Below are 14685 nucleotides of genomic sequence, written 5' to 3'. Positions count from 1 at the left end.
GCGTGCATGCATGCATGCAAGTGTATGCGTGTGTGTTTTCGTGCATATGTGTACATGCATGTACATGCATGTGTGTGTGAGAGAGAGAGACAGACAGAGACAGAGAGACAGAGAGAGACAGAGAGAGGAGTCTGCCCCTATCCTGAAGGCACAGGGTCAGCTGTAGAACTTGAAGTAAATCTTATGATCAATCACTTGGGTCTATAGTTTCTTCATTTATGGCGTGAGAAGGTTGAGATCATTACTATTTTACTTCCTCCCATTTCTCACATTTACTAACTCCGTGACAGTTACATTCTCAACAAGGCCTTACCCTGGGTAAGAGCAAACTGAACTGGGAAACATTCCGCAATGCTTCCTATGAATGTTTTTACAAGAACGACAGTGTACTGAATTCTACTGCGGTCACAGAGCTCGGTGAGAATCAGGGTTTAGCTCTTTATCTCTCGGGACTTTCATTCCTTTGATGAGAAACACCACGAGCCAGTATGTGACACACTGAGTGCCCGGTAAATGTTGCAAGCAACATAGCAGGGTACTGAGACGGGGGATACAAAATGACGTATAAGCAAACCTGTGTAGGCAGGGCGTATTTCTGTTGAGACCTAGACATCAGAGAGTCCCACCTTGTGGAGAGTGAGGGGCAGCACCTGTGCTGAGGTCTTGGGCATCAAGGTGGCACAGGAGTCGGTTACAGCTCGAACAGTGGCTGGAGGTTAGCCACAGAGCGCCTGGCAAGGATGTTCTTGGAGATTTGGGAGCTGGGAAATGTCCTGATGTGATTTATTTGTCAAGGGACCTCATTGGTCCTCAGGTGGAGGGAAAGGGACATTCTGTTTTTTAGTTTTTGTAAAATTTACTTGGAAGTTTTAAACTGATACACAATTGTATATATTCATGTATGCCATGTGTAATGATGGGATCTGAATCCAGATGCATTGCTTCACATCTGCATACCACTCTTTCATGCCTGGGACCCTCAAGTCCTTCTCGCTCTTAATATGATGTACCACAGGTTGTTGATAGCACCATATGCCACTCTGCTGTGCGGTATAGCCCTGTTACTTGTTCCTCCCTCTGACTGTGTTCTGGTATCTATTCTCTGACTTCCTGTATCCTACCTCTGCTCTTCCTGCTCTCAAGAGACCGTTATTCTGCCTTTTTATTTGAAGTCACCTTTTTTAGCTTTCACGTTTAAGTGACCCTTTGGAGAAGTCAGAGCCCAATCTGGCAGGCCTGGCAGGAGACTCATGAGTGAAGTCTGTGGGTGATGACAGTGGTGGCCTCAAGGGGAAAGTAATGGACTGGCGATGGACTTTGGGGGTCATCTCCACAGCTCTTGTTGATGGGTTGTGTTGAGTTAACGTAGAGGAAGTTTCTAGATTCCTGGTTTTGATGTCTGCAATAGCACTGATAGCCTAGATAGAGAATGTTGACGTGAGCACTAGGCAAGGCTGTTCCCTTTGTAGCAACCAGGAGCAAGCCCTTAACTTGCTAATATCTAATCAGGGTGAAATCTAAATTCTGAGAATGTCTCATCTTCCATGTCTGCTGTGAAAAATAAAACCTAAAACTAACTTGGCTCCAGAGATAGGCAATGTGAGGAAACACAGCATCCGAATGCGGTATAGAACTCTTTGCACCCCCACTAGTGGCTGAGTCAAAACAAAATGGCGTTTGTTTCTTCCCTATGAACTTTGCCATGGCGTGCAACAGAGATTGTGCTGAGCCTGCAGCTCCTCTAGTGGCTTCCAGAGTCACTCGGCTCCGTATTTCCAGTAAAAGGGGCAGTATTGCTACTCACAGGCATTACTGAACAGAAAGATACAAAACAGAAACAACAGGCTACTCACTGTCATAGGGAGCCCATTCTGGTGCTGAAAATACGCGGCTGATATTGAAGCACTTTCGATTGCTTGATGTTGCAAAGCCACATCCTTAAAGAAGACAAACTCTCTCTCTCCAGGCGGCTATCAGCTGCCAGCAGCTCCTCAGCTAGAGGTGGGACCTTGTGCGCACCCGCACTGGCTTTTCTCTGGCTTGCTCTTGGGCAGTCGTGTGCGTGCTTTCATAACCACTGTATGTTCATATGTTAACTACTCTGCCGTGTCATGCTTTTGCATGTCTGTGCCTGGGACTGTCCTGGGCTTAGAGAGAGGCTGGCATGGGGAGGCAGAGACACTGTTCTCCTGGAGCCTATGCAGACCTGAAGGGAAGAGAGTCATGAACAGACAATAGAGCCGAGCTTCATGGGTAGTGAGAGGTGTTCAGAACAGAGTGATCATATGTCCTGTTCCCACGTGGCATTCCATCTGAGTTTGGGTCTCACACAAAAGGCTGCATATAAATGTTTGTGGTAGCTTTATTCATAATCATTAAAAGAAAAGATCAACTCAGTAACCTTCTCCTGGGGAGTGGCTAAACACACAGGGTGGGACACATGAATCTCCACGCAAATGCAGCTTCTGAAAGACTGATCGTGGTAAGTAAGCCTTGGGTGCACCTTGTGAGACACAAGAATCACAGCACAAAATCTGAACACTGAATATTGCATGGAGGAGAGTTCTGGAAGACACAAACGTGTAGACGTGGAAACCTGATCACGTATTGCTGGGGTCTGGGGCCGGTGGAAGTTTGGTGACCTTTAGAACCATTTTATAGTCAAGATGATGTATGAAAGCTGTTGGTCAACATTTGAAGAACTTTATAGTAAAAGATACCTAAGTCCATAGAATATAAATTATGGTATAATAGAAAGGGGGAAAATCCTGATAAGAAAAAACCAATCCGAATGACAAACGATCTGATCGTTCCAGTCACAGAGGTTTTGAGGGAGAAAATGGAAGGAAGTGGGAACCTGAGGGGAATGATGAAGATGGGCACTTCTTTTGTGAGGCAGTGAGTGCCTCACTTACCAACAAACAGCTACAGGACGCCTGCTGTGTGCCAGGCTCCAGTGAACCCAGAACAACGCTGGCATCCTTACCCCACAGGTGTGCACACTTGCACAGCATTCTGAAGAGACACCTACTCAATGGCATTCTTGGAACTATTTAAAAACCCCAGACAACCTAAAACCTAACAATAGGAAAAGTTGTTGAGTAACTATGATTATTAAAGTTGGTGAAGGGCCAGGCGTGACAGTACTCTCCTTTAATCCCAGCACTCCAGGGGCAGAGGCACGCAGATCTCTGTGATTTTAAGGTCAGCATGGTCTGGAGAGAGAGAGAGAGAGAGAGAGAGAGAGAGAGAGAGAGAGAGAGAGAGAGAGAGAGAGAGAGAGAGAGCGCCAGGGCTACAGAGTGAAACTCTGTGATGATGTGTTTTCTCCATGTGCTTTGTGGGAAGAAATCCATAGCACACACGCTGAAAAGTTGGCTTTTATTGCTCATCCTGGGAGTGTAAGACAAAAGTTCCAGATCTCACACATCAAATTCTATTTCTTGGGAGGGGGTAGAATAGGAAGATGTACACAGATATTTGCCTTTTTATGTGCAACAAAAATATTTTTAAAAATTGACAATATGAATTTTCCATTGTAGAAAAATTCATTAAAAACAAGTAAAAAAGAGAAATGATCACAACAGGAAAGTAATGAATATTTAGCTTTCCTGGGTGAAATTACACCCTGAAAAGGACTTTGTAAATGTTAAAAACATGCACATCCTGTTGACAGTCAGGATGAAGCTTTCTTTTGGATGGGCATGCAACATATTTATTGAGAAAACCAAGTACAGTGAACTAAATATCAGGTTGGTTTAATTGAATAAGAACCCAGTTACCCCCTTTCTTGGACTTCCAACTGAGTAAAAAGCATTTCACACTTCGGTGTGAAATTTCACATTTTGGTCTGGCATTGAGTTCAGCACCACGGACAGCCACCGGGCCTCTGCTGTGTACCCTACCAATATCAAAGCACATTATAGTGGGATTAAATTTGTACAGCTCATTTAGCCTGCAAAGGGTCATGTTTCAGGCTGCTAGTTGAGAGAAAACATAGGCAGATTAAGTACCCCTAATATGAAAGCAATTCTCTAGAGCACAAAACCCTAAAAAATTAGTATTTTATTTACAGTTATTTATTTACTTATTTAGAGAGAGTGTGTGTCTGAGTACATGCATGTCTCATAGGCATGGGGAGTTCTGAGTATGATCTCATTTTCCACCATGTGGGTTCTTGGAATTATACTCAAGTCTTTGGACAACCAGTACTTTTACCCATTGAACCATCCTATTGACCCACAAACATCAACTGCTGTGAGTGCCGATATAATGCCACAAGCAGAACATGTCACTTTCTGACCTTGTGACAGGTTGCAATAAGATGCATATGCATTAAAGGCATCGTGTGATACTACCTTTAAGTAACCCATAAAAAGTGCATGCTAAGTATAAATGAATCCCGTGTTTAGACTTGAGAATATCCCTGTGGCATCTCATTATGTATACCCAAATCTGGGAAAAGTGCAGAATTTTAAACACTTCTTTCCCCCCAAGCATTTTAAATAAAGGCTGCTTTCACATATAAAACACTATAAAATAGGACAAGGATCTGAATGCCTGCAACTGTTCCATCCTGAGATGCTAAAGTAGAGGAACAGGTGGGGTCATAAGCAATCATATGTGAGCACATATAAAATTACATCATTAAATTCAACTGAATATTGTAGACACCAGATATTTGCTCAGGAAAGTTGTCTACTAAAGTTTAAAACTTAAGACTTTTGACTCTGCATGCTTGCCATACTGAAGCTCTGCTGGGGAGGGCAATGTGTTGCCATATTCACTAAGATAGCTGGCACATTAAGTGTTTGAATATGCATATGAAAACTCATACAGCCTTACACAGCAGACTTGGTAGTTTAGGGAAACTGTAAGCATAATATTTAATCTTTTAAAAGCCATTTTCCTTTTAGTGATAGGAAAATCCCTGCAACCAACTTAAAAAAAAAAACACAAATGACTGACAACTACACATGGCAATCAGAATGTAATTTTCTTTAACTTTTTAGGAATATCGTTTTTATTATTTTATATGTATGGGTATTTTGTCTGCCTGTGTGTCTGTGCACCATATGCCTACAGTACTCATGGAGGCCAGAAGAGGGCATCAGATTCCTCTGGAACTGGAGGCAGAGACAATATGAGCTGCCACTTGGGTACTGGAGTTGTACCTGGGTTCTCTGCAAGAGTTTTAAGCACTCAGCCCCCGAGTCATCTCTCCAACTTCAGAATGCAGTTTTCTTCATACTTCCCCTTGATTCAGCTCTGGGGAAGAGGTAGTTATTTCTTCACTTGGAAGAGCAACTTTAGCATTTCAATCAACCGTTATACAGCTGAAAAAATAGAGTCCTCGCTAACATGTGAGTAGTGAGCGTTCACTGTTCTGAGCCCACATTGGAGTGGAGTTGGGTCACTTTGTCTGACGTATCTATGCTGAAAACAGCTGTCCAAGAAGCCACAGGGGGACAGAGGCTTCTGGACCGTTAATGTAGTAAGCTTGTAGTCTCCTCAAATAAGTAAGACACACAGTTTAATACAAAGCACATTTAACTGCTGTAAAGTTAAATACACAATTGCCATCCCCCCCCGCATCTCTAGGGCTTCACATCTGTGGGTTCAACCAATCACAGATGGAAAATATTTTAAAACCCATCTGTGCTGAGCACATGCCGACTCTTCTTGTCACTGTTCCCAAACAATGTAATGCTAGTATTTGCTTTATGTTCGTGGTTGTAAGTGACGTTAAAGGCATTTGCATGTTCAAAGGGAGATGTGCATACATTGCATGCCAGCACCGCAGCATCGTGTATGAAGGGCTTCCACATTCTCAAATTTGAGTTTCTGTGAAAGTTGTTAGACAGTAAAGTCAAGAACATGGCTGTGAGATGGGTCAAGGATAGTGCAAAAAAAACTGCAGAACCAACTAACCTGGGCTCATAGGGGCTCCAGAGACTGAACTGACCACCAGGGAGCCTGCATGGGACTGACCTAGGCACTCTGCGTATATGATACAGTTGTATAATGTCATCTTCTTGTGAGATTCTTAATACTGAGAGCAGAGGATGTCTCCGACTCTGTTGCCTGCTCATGGGACCCCTTCTCCTAATGGATAGCCTCATCCAGCCTTAATAGGAGAGGGGGAGCCTAGTCTCACTGCAACTGGATGTACCATGGCTGGGTGATGTTTCTCTGAAGAGAAACAGTGCAGGAGGAGTGAGAGGAGTAGATGGGGGAGGGGCAGAGGACTGGTAGGGAAAGGAACTGAGAGGAGGGGAGGGAGGGGACACTTTGGTTGGAAGAAGAAGGGGAAAAGAACATGGCTGTGATAGAAGTTCAGCAGTACTGGTCCCCAAGGAGAGATGTGCAGACTCAGGACTTGAGAAACACCATGCGTACTCTTGTTTGACAGCTTCTGGGGAGCTGGATCTTGATGGTGTCCCTAGGAAGGATTATTGAATGGGGCAGCTGTGTTTTAAGTAGAACTCTTCAAGTATTTAAGTCTCTGACTGCAGAAGGATCATCAAACACTCAGCTCTCAAGCCGCGAGCCTTGGACTCCAGCCTGCCATTAGTCGGTGACTCAGGGTGACGATGAGGATGATGTGGTGTTGGAGCCACTGAGTTTCTGCTTGTGTGAGAGCGACTTTAATGATGCATTGTCAGAAAAAAACAGGGAGCTGGAATCTAAGATGGAAAAAGAGATGATGTGTGAGTATTCAGATGCCATCAATCCATTTCGTGATTCAAAAATGGATATGCCTTCAACCGCAGAAGCTTCTAGATAAGGTGCCCAACTGTAGAACATGTGAACTCAAGACAGTTGAGCCTACCCAGTGGTTACAGATGGGCACAGATAGAAGAAGCCAAGGTCCCATTGCACTAATGTCCCTCTGTAAGGGACATTTTGGCCAACAATGGATTCTTATGCTACAGTGATCCTATTAAATGTTAATGATGTTGTTAAAAATCTCCAGTATTGACTAAAGATTTTTGACTCAGCTGCTGAGAGCCCTGGCTGCTCTTGCAGAGGACTCAGGTTCAAGTCCCAGCATTGGCATATCTGCTCTGTAATGCCGTCTGTAACTCCAGTTCCAAGGTATCTGACTCCCTCTTCTGCCCTCCTAGGGTACTGCATGCACATGGTGCACAGACATACATGCTGGCAAAACACACATGCACATCAAGTAAAAGAAATTTATGTTAAAAAACAAAACAAGAGAAGTAAAACCAAACAAATACAGCAAGGCTTTCTCTAGCAAAATGCTGATTTTATGGGCATTTGTCACTGTCTAGAAGTCCCATTGTTCCTTGTGACTTCTACTGTTCTGGTTTTGTTTGTTTATGTGAGTCAGACCAAGAGAGCTCTTGGCTTTGTGTCTGTACTTCCATCTCCAGAGAGTCAGAGATGGTGCCCTTCTGTGGATGGCCATGCTTGTGAATTCCTTGCTCTCCTTGACTCATTGGGATACTCATATTCCAGCCTGGAGAGTCCAATTTCTTTTTAAGTGGCTGTCATATCAATCTGCCTACAAGTTGTTAGTATTTGTGCTCAGAGGACAAATGGATCTTCAGGCGGAATACATTGTCAAAATGGAAACAAGAAAGCAATGGCGATTGTGGCATATCTCTCCTGTGTTAGGCTCAGTTCCTCAGTTAGGGGTTGTATTGAGGTCACCCCAGTGTGCTACTGGCAGACTGAGGACAGACTGGGGAAGATGGGGGAAGAGGGAAAGTGGGGACCATGAGGGAGGTGTGGGAAGAGCCACAGATCAGTGTGGCAGCAAATGACGGAGGCTATGTCCACAATAGTCCACGTTCCCAGGACACATAGAGTGGACACATTTATGCTAGTCTGTCCTGGGGGGGAGAGGAAAAGGACATAGAGCAAAACAAAACCAACGAAGGACCAGATTCTACGAAAGGACCTCACTCAGGTGGAAAAACATGTATGTGTGTGCAGGTGGAAAAGAAATGAATGGGAAAGAGGAAGTACCTCGGGATTTGCAAGGATGCCCGGGTCAGTTATTGGATATTAGGAAGGTGGAGGCTGGGATGGAGAGAGATGCGACAGCAGGATGAGCATGCTGGGCTCGCGGTTCTCAGCCACGGAAACTGTCATCTGCTGTCATTGGTGAACATGCAGCTCAAGATCCCCAGGATGCTTGGCTTTACAGGTGGTGCCTTTTTCCTCTACGTACAGGCCCGTGACAGAGTGTGACTTATACGTTCAGCCAAGCGAAACGATTAGCAAATGACTAGCAATGAAACAGAACAGTCATGATCGTGTACTGCGACGGAAACCATCTGCTTGGGATCTTGTTTTTCTTCCCTGAATAGCTTGTGTCATGCTTGCCCTGATGGCCGTGGTGTCGCGTGGTGCAGTGCCTTTGATGAGGGGATGTGAGTGGCGTGGAGGCTAGGAAGGGGCAGTGAGTGGCTGGACCCAAACCTCATTCTACATGGCACATAGTCTGATAACAGACACCCATTAAGAGACTGAAGGGTAGGAAGTGTGTAGAAGGTCGAAGAGAAGATCAGAGCCCCCACATGACAGAGCTGGGACGGCACAGTTTTATCACGTGACAAAAGCCAGTACCCCATTTGAAATCTCTGGATGGTTTGTTTCTGGAATTTTTCATCTAGTATTCTTAGATTATAGCTAACTTGTGGAAAATAAACTAGAAAGTAAAACTTCAGTAAAGAGAAGAGATTGCTTTTAATTTGTTTTATAACGCCAACCCCCCACACCTTTAAGATAACATACATGTTTAAGACCTGTTATATTCCATCTCTAAAATGTATCCTTGTGATGTCATAGCTTGGACATATTTGGCTAGCAGCAGCCCCTGTTTGAAATGATTTTGAGATAAGCAAATAAAATAACAGCAAAGATTATGTCTATGTCATTATTGCCGGTGTGTCTTTTGTGTGTGTGTTTTGGGGAGTTGTTGGTTTTTCTTTTTTTTTCCTTTTTTTTATTTTTATTTTTATTCTTTTTTAATTAAGATTTCCACCTGCTCCCCATTTCCCATTTCCCTCCCCTCCTCCCAAATATTGCCCCCAGTTGTTGGTTTTTCAAGACAAGTTTTCTCTGTGTAACAGCTCTGGCTGTCCTGGAACTCATGCTGTAGACCAGGCTGCCCTGAACCCACAGAGATCCACAGAGACCCGCCTGCCTCTGCCCCCCAAGTGCCGGGATTAAAGGCGCGCATCACCACCTAGCTCTTGTATGTGTCTCTTACTCATGGTTACTGCTGTCTTCTCTCTAAAGTGACTGTAATTTTATTTCTTTGCAGGTCTCATGGACTGACCGATTTTCACTGAGCAGCAATGGAGCATAGTGAGTTGTTTTGCTACGTGTCAAGACAATGGTTGGTTCTGAAGCTTGTCTGAAGCGGTTCAGAGTGGTGACTAGATATGACATTGTCAGAAGAGGACAGGTAACGCGAGGGCTGCCTGTTGCCCTGAAGCTTGAAGGGGGACTGCATGGCTAGCCGCCCTCACTGAAGAGGTGACCATGAGTATCCCACTGGCTCCAAAGAAATCCTGTTTCAGTCAGTTGAGAGATCACCAAGAGCGGGCAAAAAATAATAATGGGAGTACTGTAAGCATGGGCGATCCAAATGCCAATCAAATCATGTTGGAGGTGGGCTCCTCGCACGATGAACCCGGGATGTGTGATCTCAATGCTGAGATTGGAAATGCAAACTTAAGCAGACCACAGTGCCACATCCACTCCCAGAAGGAGCCCTCTCTACTGCAGGGCTTTGGGTTAGGGTCTCAGGCTGGCTCCACCAGCCAGAGGGATTTCCAGCCTTCTCTGGCTGTTCACAGACTACCGGGTGAAGAACACACAGGGAAAAGAGGTATCCTGCAGACCACCCAGAGTGTCCAGGGACCAAGTCTGTCCTCCTGGAGGAATACAGTGGGGCAAGCTGGTCCAGAGGTTTCAACTAAAAGGGATGCTGAAATCCCCCGGCACACTCCCAAGGACAAATTGGCAAAGACCCTTGACAATGAAGAACTGAAAAGAGCCGGCGGCCCGGGAGCTGCAGCTGGCAGTCTCATTCGGGAGACTCAGCAGCCTGGAGGGCTGGATACCTCAGACCCACAGGGCCACATGCCTGGGCGTGGGGAGGGGCCACAGGGAACATCAGCTGCTCACGCTCCAGTGACAGTTTTTTCTCTTGATGAGGGTACCTCAGATGGGAAATACGTGCGTCCTCCTAAACCATCTACCTCAGAAGCCAGGGAGTCCATCCCATCAGATGCCAAGGTGGAGGGGACACGTGGCCTGGACGGTTACAACGAGTGTATCACTTACCCAGAATGGACTCCCAATTCGGGTTCAGCCCTGAAGGAAATTTCCAGCCTCAGTTATCCAGAAGTGCATGTAGGTCAAGGAGCAAGGGAGTCCCAAGTGGAACTCAAATATATCCAACCCAGGAAGGAGCAGGGACTAAAGTCAGCCCAGGCACAGGGTCTGGGATGTCATGAGGAAAAAAGTGTGTTACCTATGGAGAGGAAGGAACTACGTGAGAAAGCACAAGAAGAAGCCACGAGTCAACTGGACAGCAGCCACCATCAGCCGGGAGTGGGAGAAAGCAGCGGCCGGGAAGAAATGATGGCGGTCAGAACTGGCGTGGAGGGGTCTCAGCAAGCCACCCCTGTGCAGAGTGCTGTTCCTTCTGGAGAGGGAGCTACTAGATTCAGCGGCAAAACGTCACCAGGCGAAGGTAGAAGGGTGAGGCAAACATCCAGCAACCTTGCACCCGGTGACGGCCGCCTAGCTTCTGTTCTCCATGATCCGACTAAAAGCCTGCCCTCCGAGGTCAGTAGGGAGGAGAGGAGGCAGGGTAGTGGTACTGGGGGCAGTGCCAAGGCACTGGACTCGGGTCCTTCTGCAGGAGGGAGCAGAGCCGAGGCCTCCTCTGAGCTCTTGGGCCCTCGCACTGACACCATGGAAGCCAGAGAGAGCAGAGAGACAGTACCTGTAACTGAAAATAGGAGCCTTCTAGAAAACGCAGCCCAAATCGAAGTCGCTCCATCTGGAGGAGATTCCATTTTCAGGACTCCAGCTCCTCTCCACCCAGAGACAACTGTGAACTTGCCTCACCACTCCACTCCCCCAGGGAGCAGTTCTCAAGTCAGTGTGGACATGGGGTCACCCTCTGTGGCCTTGCCCCCCACTGACGGTGGGCAGGTGTTAAACACATCCCTGAAAGTGCCTGACAAGAGCACCTGCCCCAGTGGGATCCCCAAGCCTCTTACACATCCTAAGGACACACCTTCCTCTCAGGAAGCAACCGAGAAACTGGAGACGGGGAAAGCGGAAGAAAGGATGGAGACAAAGCCGGTCATTATGCCGAAGCCCAAACATGTGAGACCCAAGATCATCACTTACATCCGTAGGAACCCCCAGGCACTGGGTCAGGGGGATGCCTCACTGGTCCCTGTGGGGCTTCCGTACGCCCCTCCTGCATGTGGCATGCCTCTTCCGCAAGAGGAGAAGACAGCGAACCGTGACCTCCAGCCATCTGCCAACATGTATGAGAAATTCAAGCCCGACCTGCAGAAGCCGAGGGTCTTTCCCTCTGGAATGATGGTGTCTGGGATCAAGCCCCCAGGGCATCATTTCAGTCAGATGAGCGAAAAGTTTCTGCAGGAGGTAAGAAGGAGGCATTGTAAAATGAGCTATACATTTGTGGTTTGGGTTTTTTTTTTTTTTTTTTTTTTTTCCGAGTCAGGGTTTCTCTGTGGTTTTGGAGCCTGTCCTGGAACTAGCTCTTGTAGACCAGGCTGGTCTCGAACTCACAGAGATCCGCCTGCCTCTGCCTCCCAAGTGCTGGGATTAAAGGCGTGCGCCACCATCGCCCGGCTACATTTGTGGTTTTAAGTCTGCCTTTTTCCCCCCAGTGAAATTTGGAACCAAAATGTCCTCTGTAAGTGAGCCAAAGATGCACAGGGACAGGCTTGCACCAAAGTAGAATTTGTTCCTGGAAGAGGCTGTCTAGAACACGGTGCAATAGCAAGGTTGAGAGGACCCAATATCTAAGGAGGCTCATGTATGTTTTACTGAGCGCAAGACATGTGGAATTAGACAAGGGTTCATTTAAGCCAGCTTCACGTTTAAATACAGGAGTAGCAGCCGAAGCAAGGGAAAAGCTGAAGTCAATAGAGTGTTCAAACTGAGCAGACTAATGGTTTGGTGGGGAGTCTTTCACTTTGCAGAAAACCTTGTGCTGAGCTGTATGCAGTGGTACTCACCTATGAACCTAACATTCATGAGGCCAAGAAAGGAAAACTGATTCCCAGGCCAGCCTGTGCAACTGAGTGTAACCTTGCATCCGAAAATACAATGGAAAGTCTTACATTAATATATGCAAAAACAGTAGCAAGACAGACTATGCTAACCTCTTTGTTTGCAGTAAGAGCAGTAGTGGTTGCTGTTTTGTTGCATGTTTGCTGTGCCTTGAGCCCAACCTGGGCTGGTTGTCCTGGAGCACACAAGAAAGCAAGCTGAGCAAACCATGAGAAAGTCAGACCAGGTTCCTGCCTTGAATTCCTGACCTGACTTCCCTGCATACAGGACTGACTGTGTCCATGAAGAGAAGTGAATAAGCCCTTTACTCCTCAAGTTGGTTTCGGTTGTTTTGTCAAAGCAGCAGAGAATTGAGTTGGCAGCGTCTTTAGCAGGCTGTCCTTTCGCTTCATGCCAGCCTGGCATCGTCCCAGGAGCTGAGCAGTGTTTGCCAAGGCCAGAAGGATCCCTGATGAAGGCTGGGATGGCATACGCATCAACAAATGGCTTGAGAGTCTGGCCTGCATTGTGCTTCCTTCTGTCTGAGCCTATAGTCAGTTCTTTTACGGAAAGACTAGCTAGCACTTGGAATTCAGGTTTGCAGCAATTCGACTTAAGTCGTTAGCATTCAGTGATCTTATAGACAGAGCATTAGTGACATCAGGAAAATGCAACTGTCTGTAGCTGTCTACTCCTCTATGAGTGACCCCTAATAAATTCATTTTACTTATCAAGCAGGATGAGCTTTAAGCAGACATTTAAATTATTTTTGTGTGTGTGAGTGTTTTGCCTGCATGTGGGTCTGTGTACTGTTTGTATGTTGTACCTGTGGAGGCCAGAAGAGGGCGTCATATCCCCTGCAACTGGAGTTACAGATAGTCACAAGCTGCAGCCTGTGGACCCCAAGCCAGGTCCACCTGACCACTGAGCCGTCTCTCCAGCTCCTTGCAGGAGTCATTTTTGGGAGCTCTTGATGATGTGCCAATTTGAGTGCAGATAACTAATTTTATATCTCCCCAGAGAAAACTCAGGCACAGTGAGCCTAGGGCAAATGGGGCAAGCAGAGCAGGAGGGGTCGGTGGCAGGAGGAGTCTGCTTGCATATACCCTTTGATTTTTAGGACTGTGCTTGAAACCCGAGGAGTCTTTTGTAGACTCGTAGAGTTTTCTTTAAAAGTACCCCCAACCGGAGAAGGAGGTCAGTGGAACACTTGCGTCGATCGCTGTGTTCAAACCTACAGAACCTGTCTTGTTTCGTTGTAAAGATGAAAGCAGGATTCCCAGGATTAATTAAAAATGCATAAGCTAGTCACGAAAAGCAAAATTTTCACCTTGTAAAAGAGTTTATGCTTGTGTACCTTTCTTTTTTCTTTCTTGTCATTGACAAACCACCTGGCAGCTGCATCCTAAGGATGCTGGAGAGAGAGTCTCAGTCCATCGTGGGGGGGTGCAGCCCGTAAGGAGCACCGTCAAGGTTCATCTGGAGAGGCCTAGTTCTATCATGCAGAGGTTACCTCTTAGCTTTCAGTAGTGGTGCCGCCATCTTGGAATCAAGCACCTAGCACAAGAAGAACCACAGAGGACATTTCCATGCTTCTAACCAGAAGATTACCCAGCAAAACCGTGGGCATGGCCATGGCTGGAATCAGTAAAGCCACTGTTGAATGACAGAATAGGGGGCTCTGACATTCCCGGTTCTGAAGAATCAGATCAGGATGTTACAGTCCTAAAACCTTTACTTACGGATGTGTGGCACCCAACATTTTTAAAAAGAAGGGTCTAGAAAAGAAAAGTCGGAGATGGCTAGTAAGACAATAGATGATAATAACAGTTGTGTCCCAGCGCAGATGGCGAATATTCTTTTCAAGGAAGAGAATTCACCCAGCCTAGCACAGCCTAATAGCCAGGCATATTTCACAGTGTGATCAAAATGAAACTTTAAGTGCCTGATCTTTTGTTTCAGTGATGTCAGTTTAAAGAACTTTGTATCCATTTCAGCATTAAAAGGGAATCAAAATAGGGCTTATGCCTTCAACAGCTGGAATCAAAGCTTTTAGAAGCCCTGCTAAAAGATATTCTGAAATACTTGTAATTCCGGAACACAGAACAGCTTGATATACAGCCTAAATTCCAGTTTAGAGCAAAATTAACTAATAGAGCTATCTACTCAGACATTGCTCCAGCACTGTTTTTTAAAATTATAACTTAAATAGACTATGCCATTTCTTTCTGCTTGCTTAATATAAAGAAACAATGAATTGGAAAGCAGGTCAGGGGTAGAGTTACACCCCTAGCACCCAAATCCCAAATAGTGAGAGCAGGATGTAGTTATATCGTTATGAATTGTATTCTACATTATATATGTACACACACACACATATAC

At 45.9% G+C, this 14685-nt stretch overlaps 1 protein-coding gene across 2 annotated transcripts in view; it reads left to right on the top strand.

The window, feature by feature from the left end:
• Positions 1-14685, top strand: part of Mtus2 (microtubule associated scaffold protein 2) — a 376016-nt gene that overhangs the window by 113822 nt on the left and 247509 nt on the right. For both annotated transcript variants that reach the window (XM_057764364.1, XM_057764365.1), the window contains exon 3: positions 9299-11670. In XM_057764364.1, coding sequence (XP_057620347.1) covers positions 9520-11670 — 2151 coding nt within the window. In that variant the 5' untranslated portion in view covers positions 9299-9519. The remainder of the gene's footprint in view (positions 1-9298; positions 11671-14685) is intronic.

The sequence above is a fragment of the Chionomys nivalis genome, chromosome 3 (assembly GCF_950005125.1).
Source record: "Chionomys nivalis chromosome 3, mChiNiv1.1, whole genome shotgun sequence".
Lineage (NCBI taxonomy): Eukaryota > Metazoa > Chordata > Mammalia > Rodentia > Cricetidae > Chionomys > Chionomys nivalis.
Note: the sequence above shows the minus strand (reverse complement) of the source record. Positions and strands in the feature narration are given on the sequence as shown.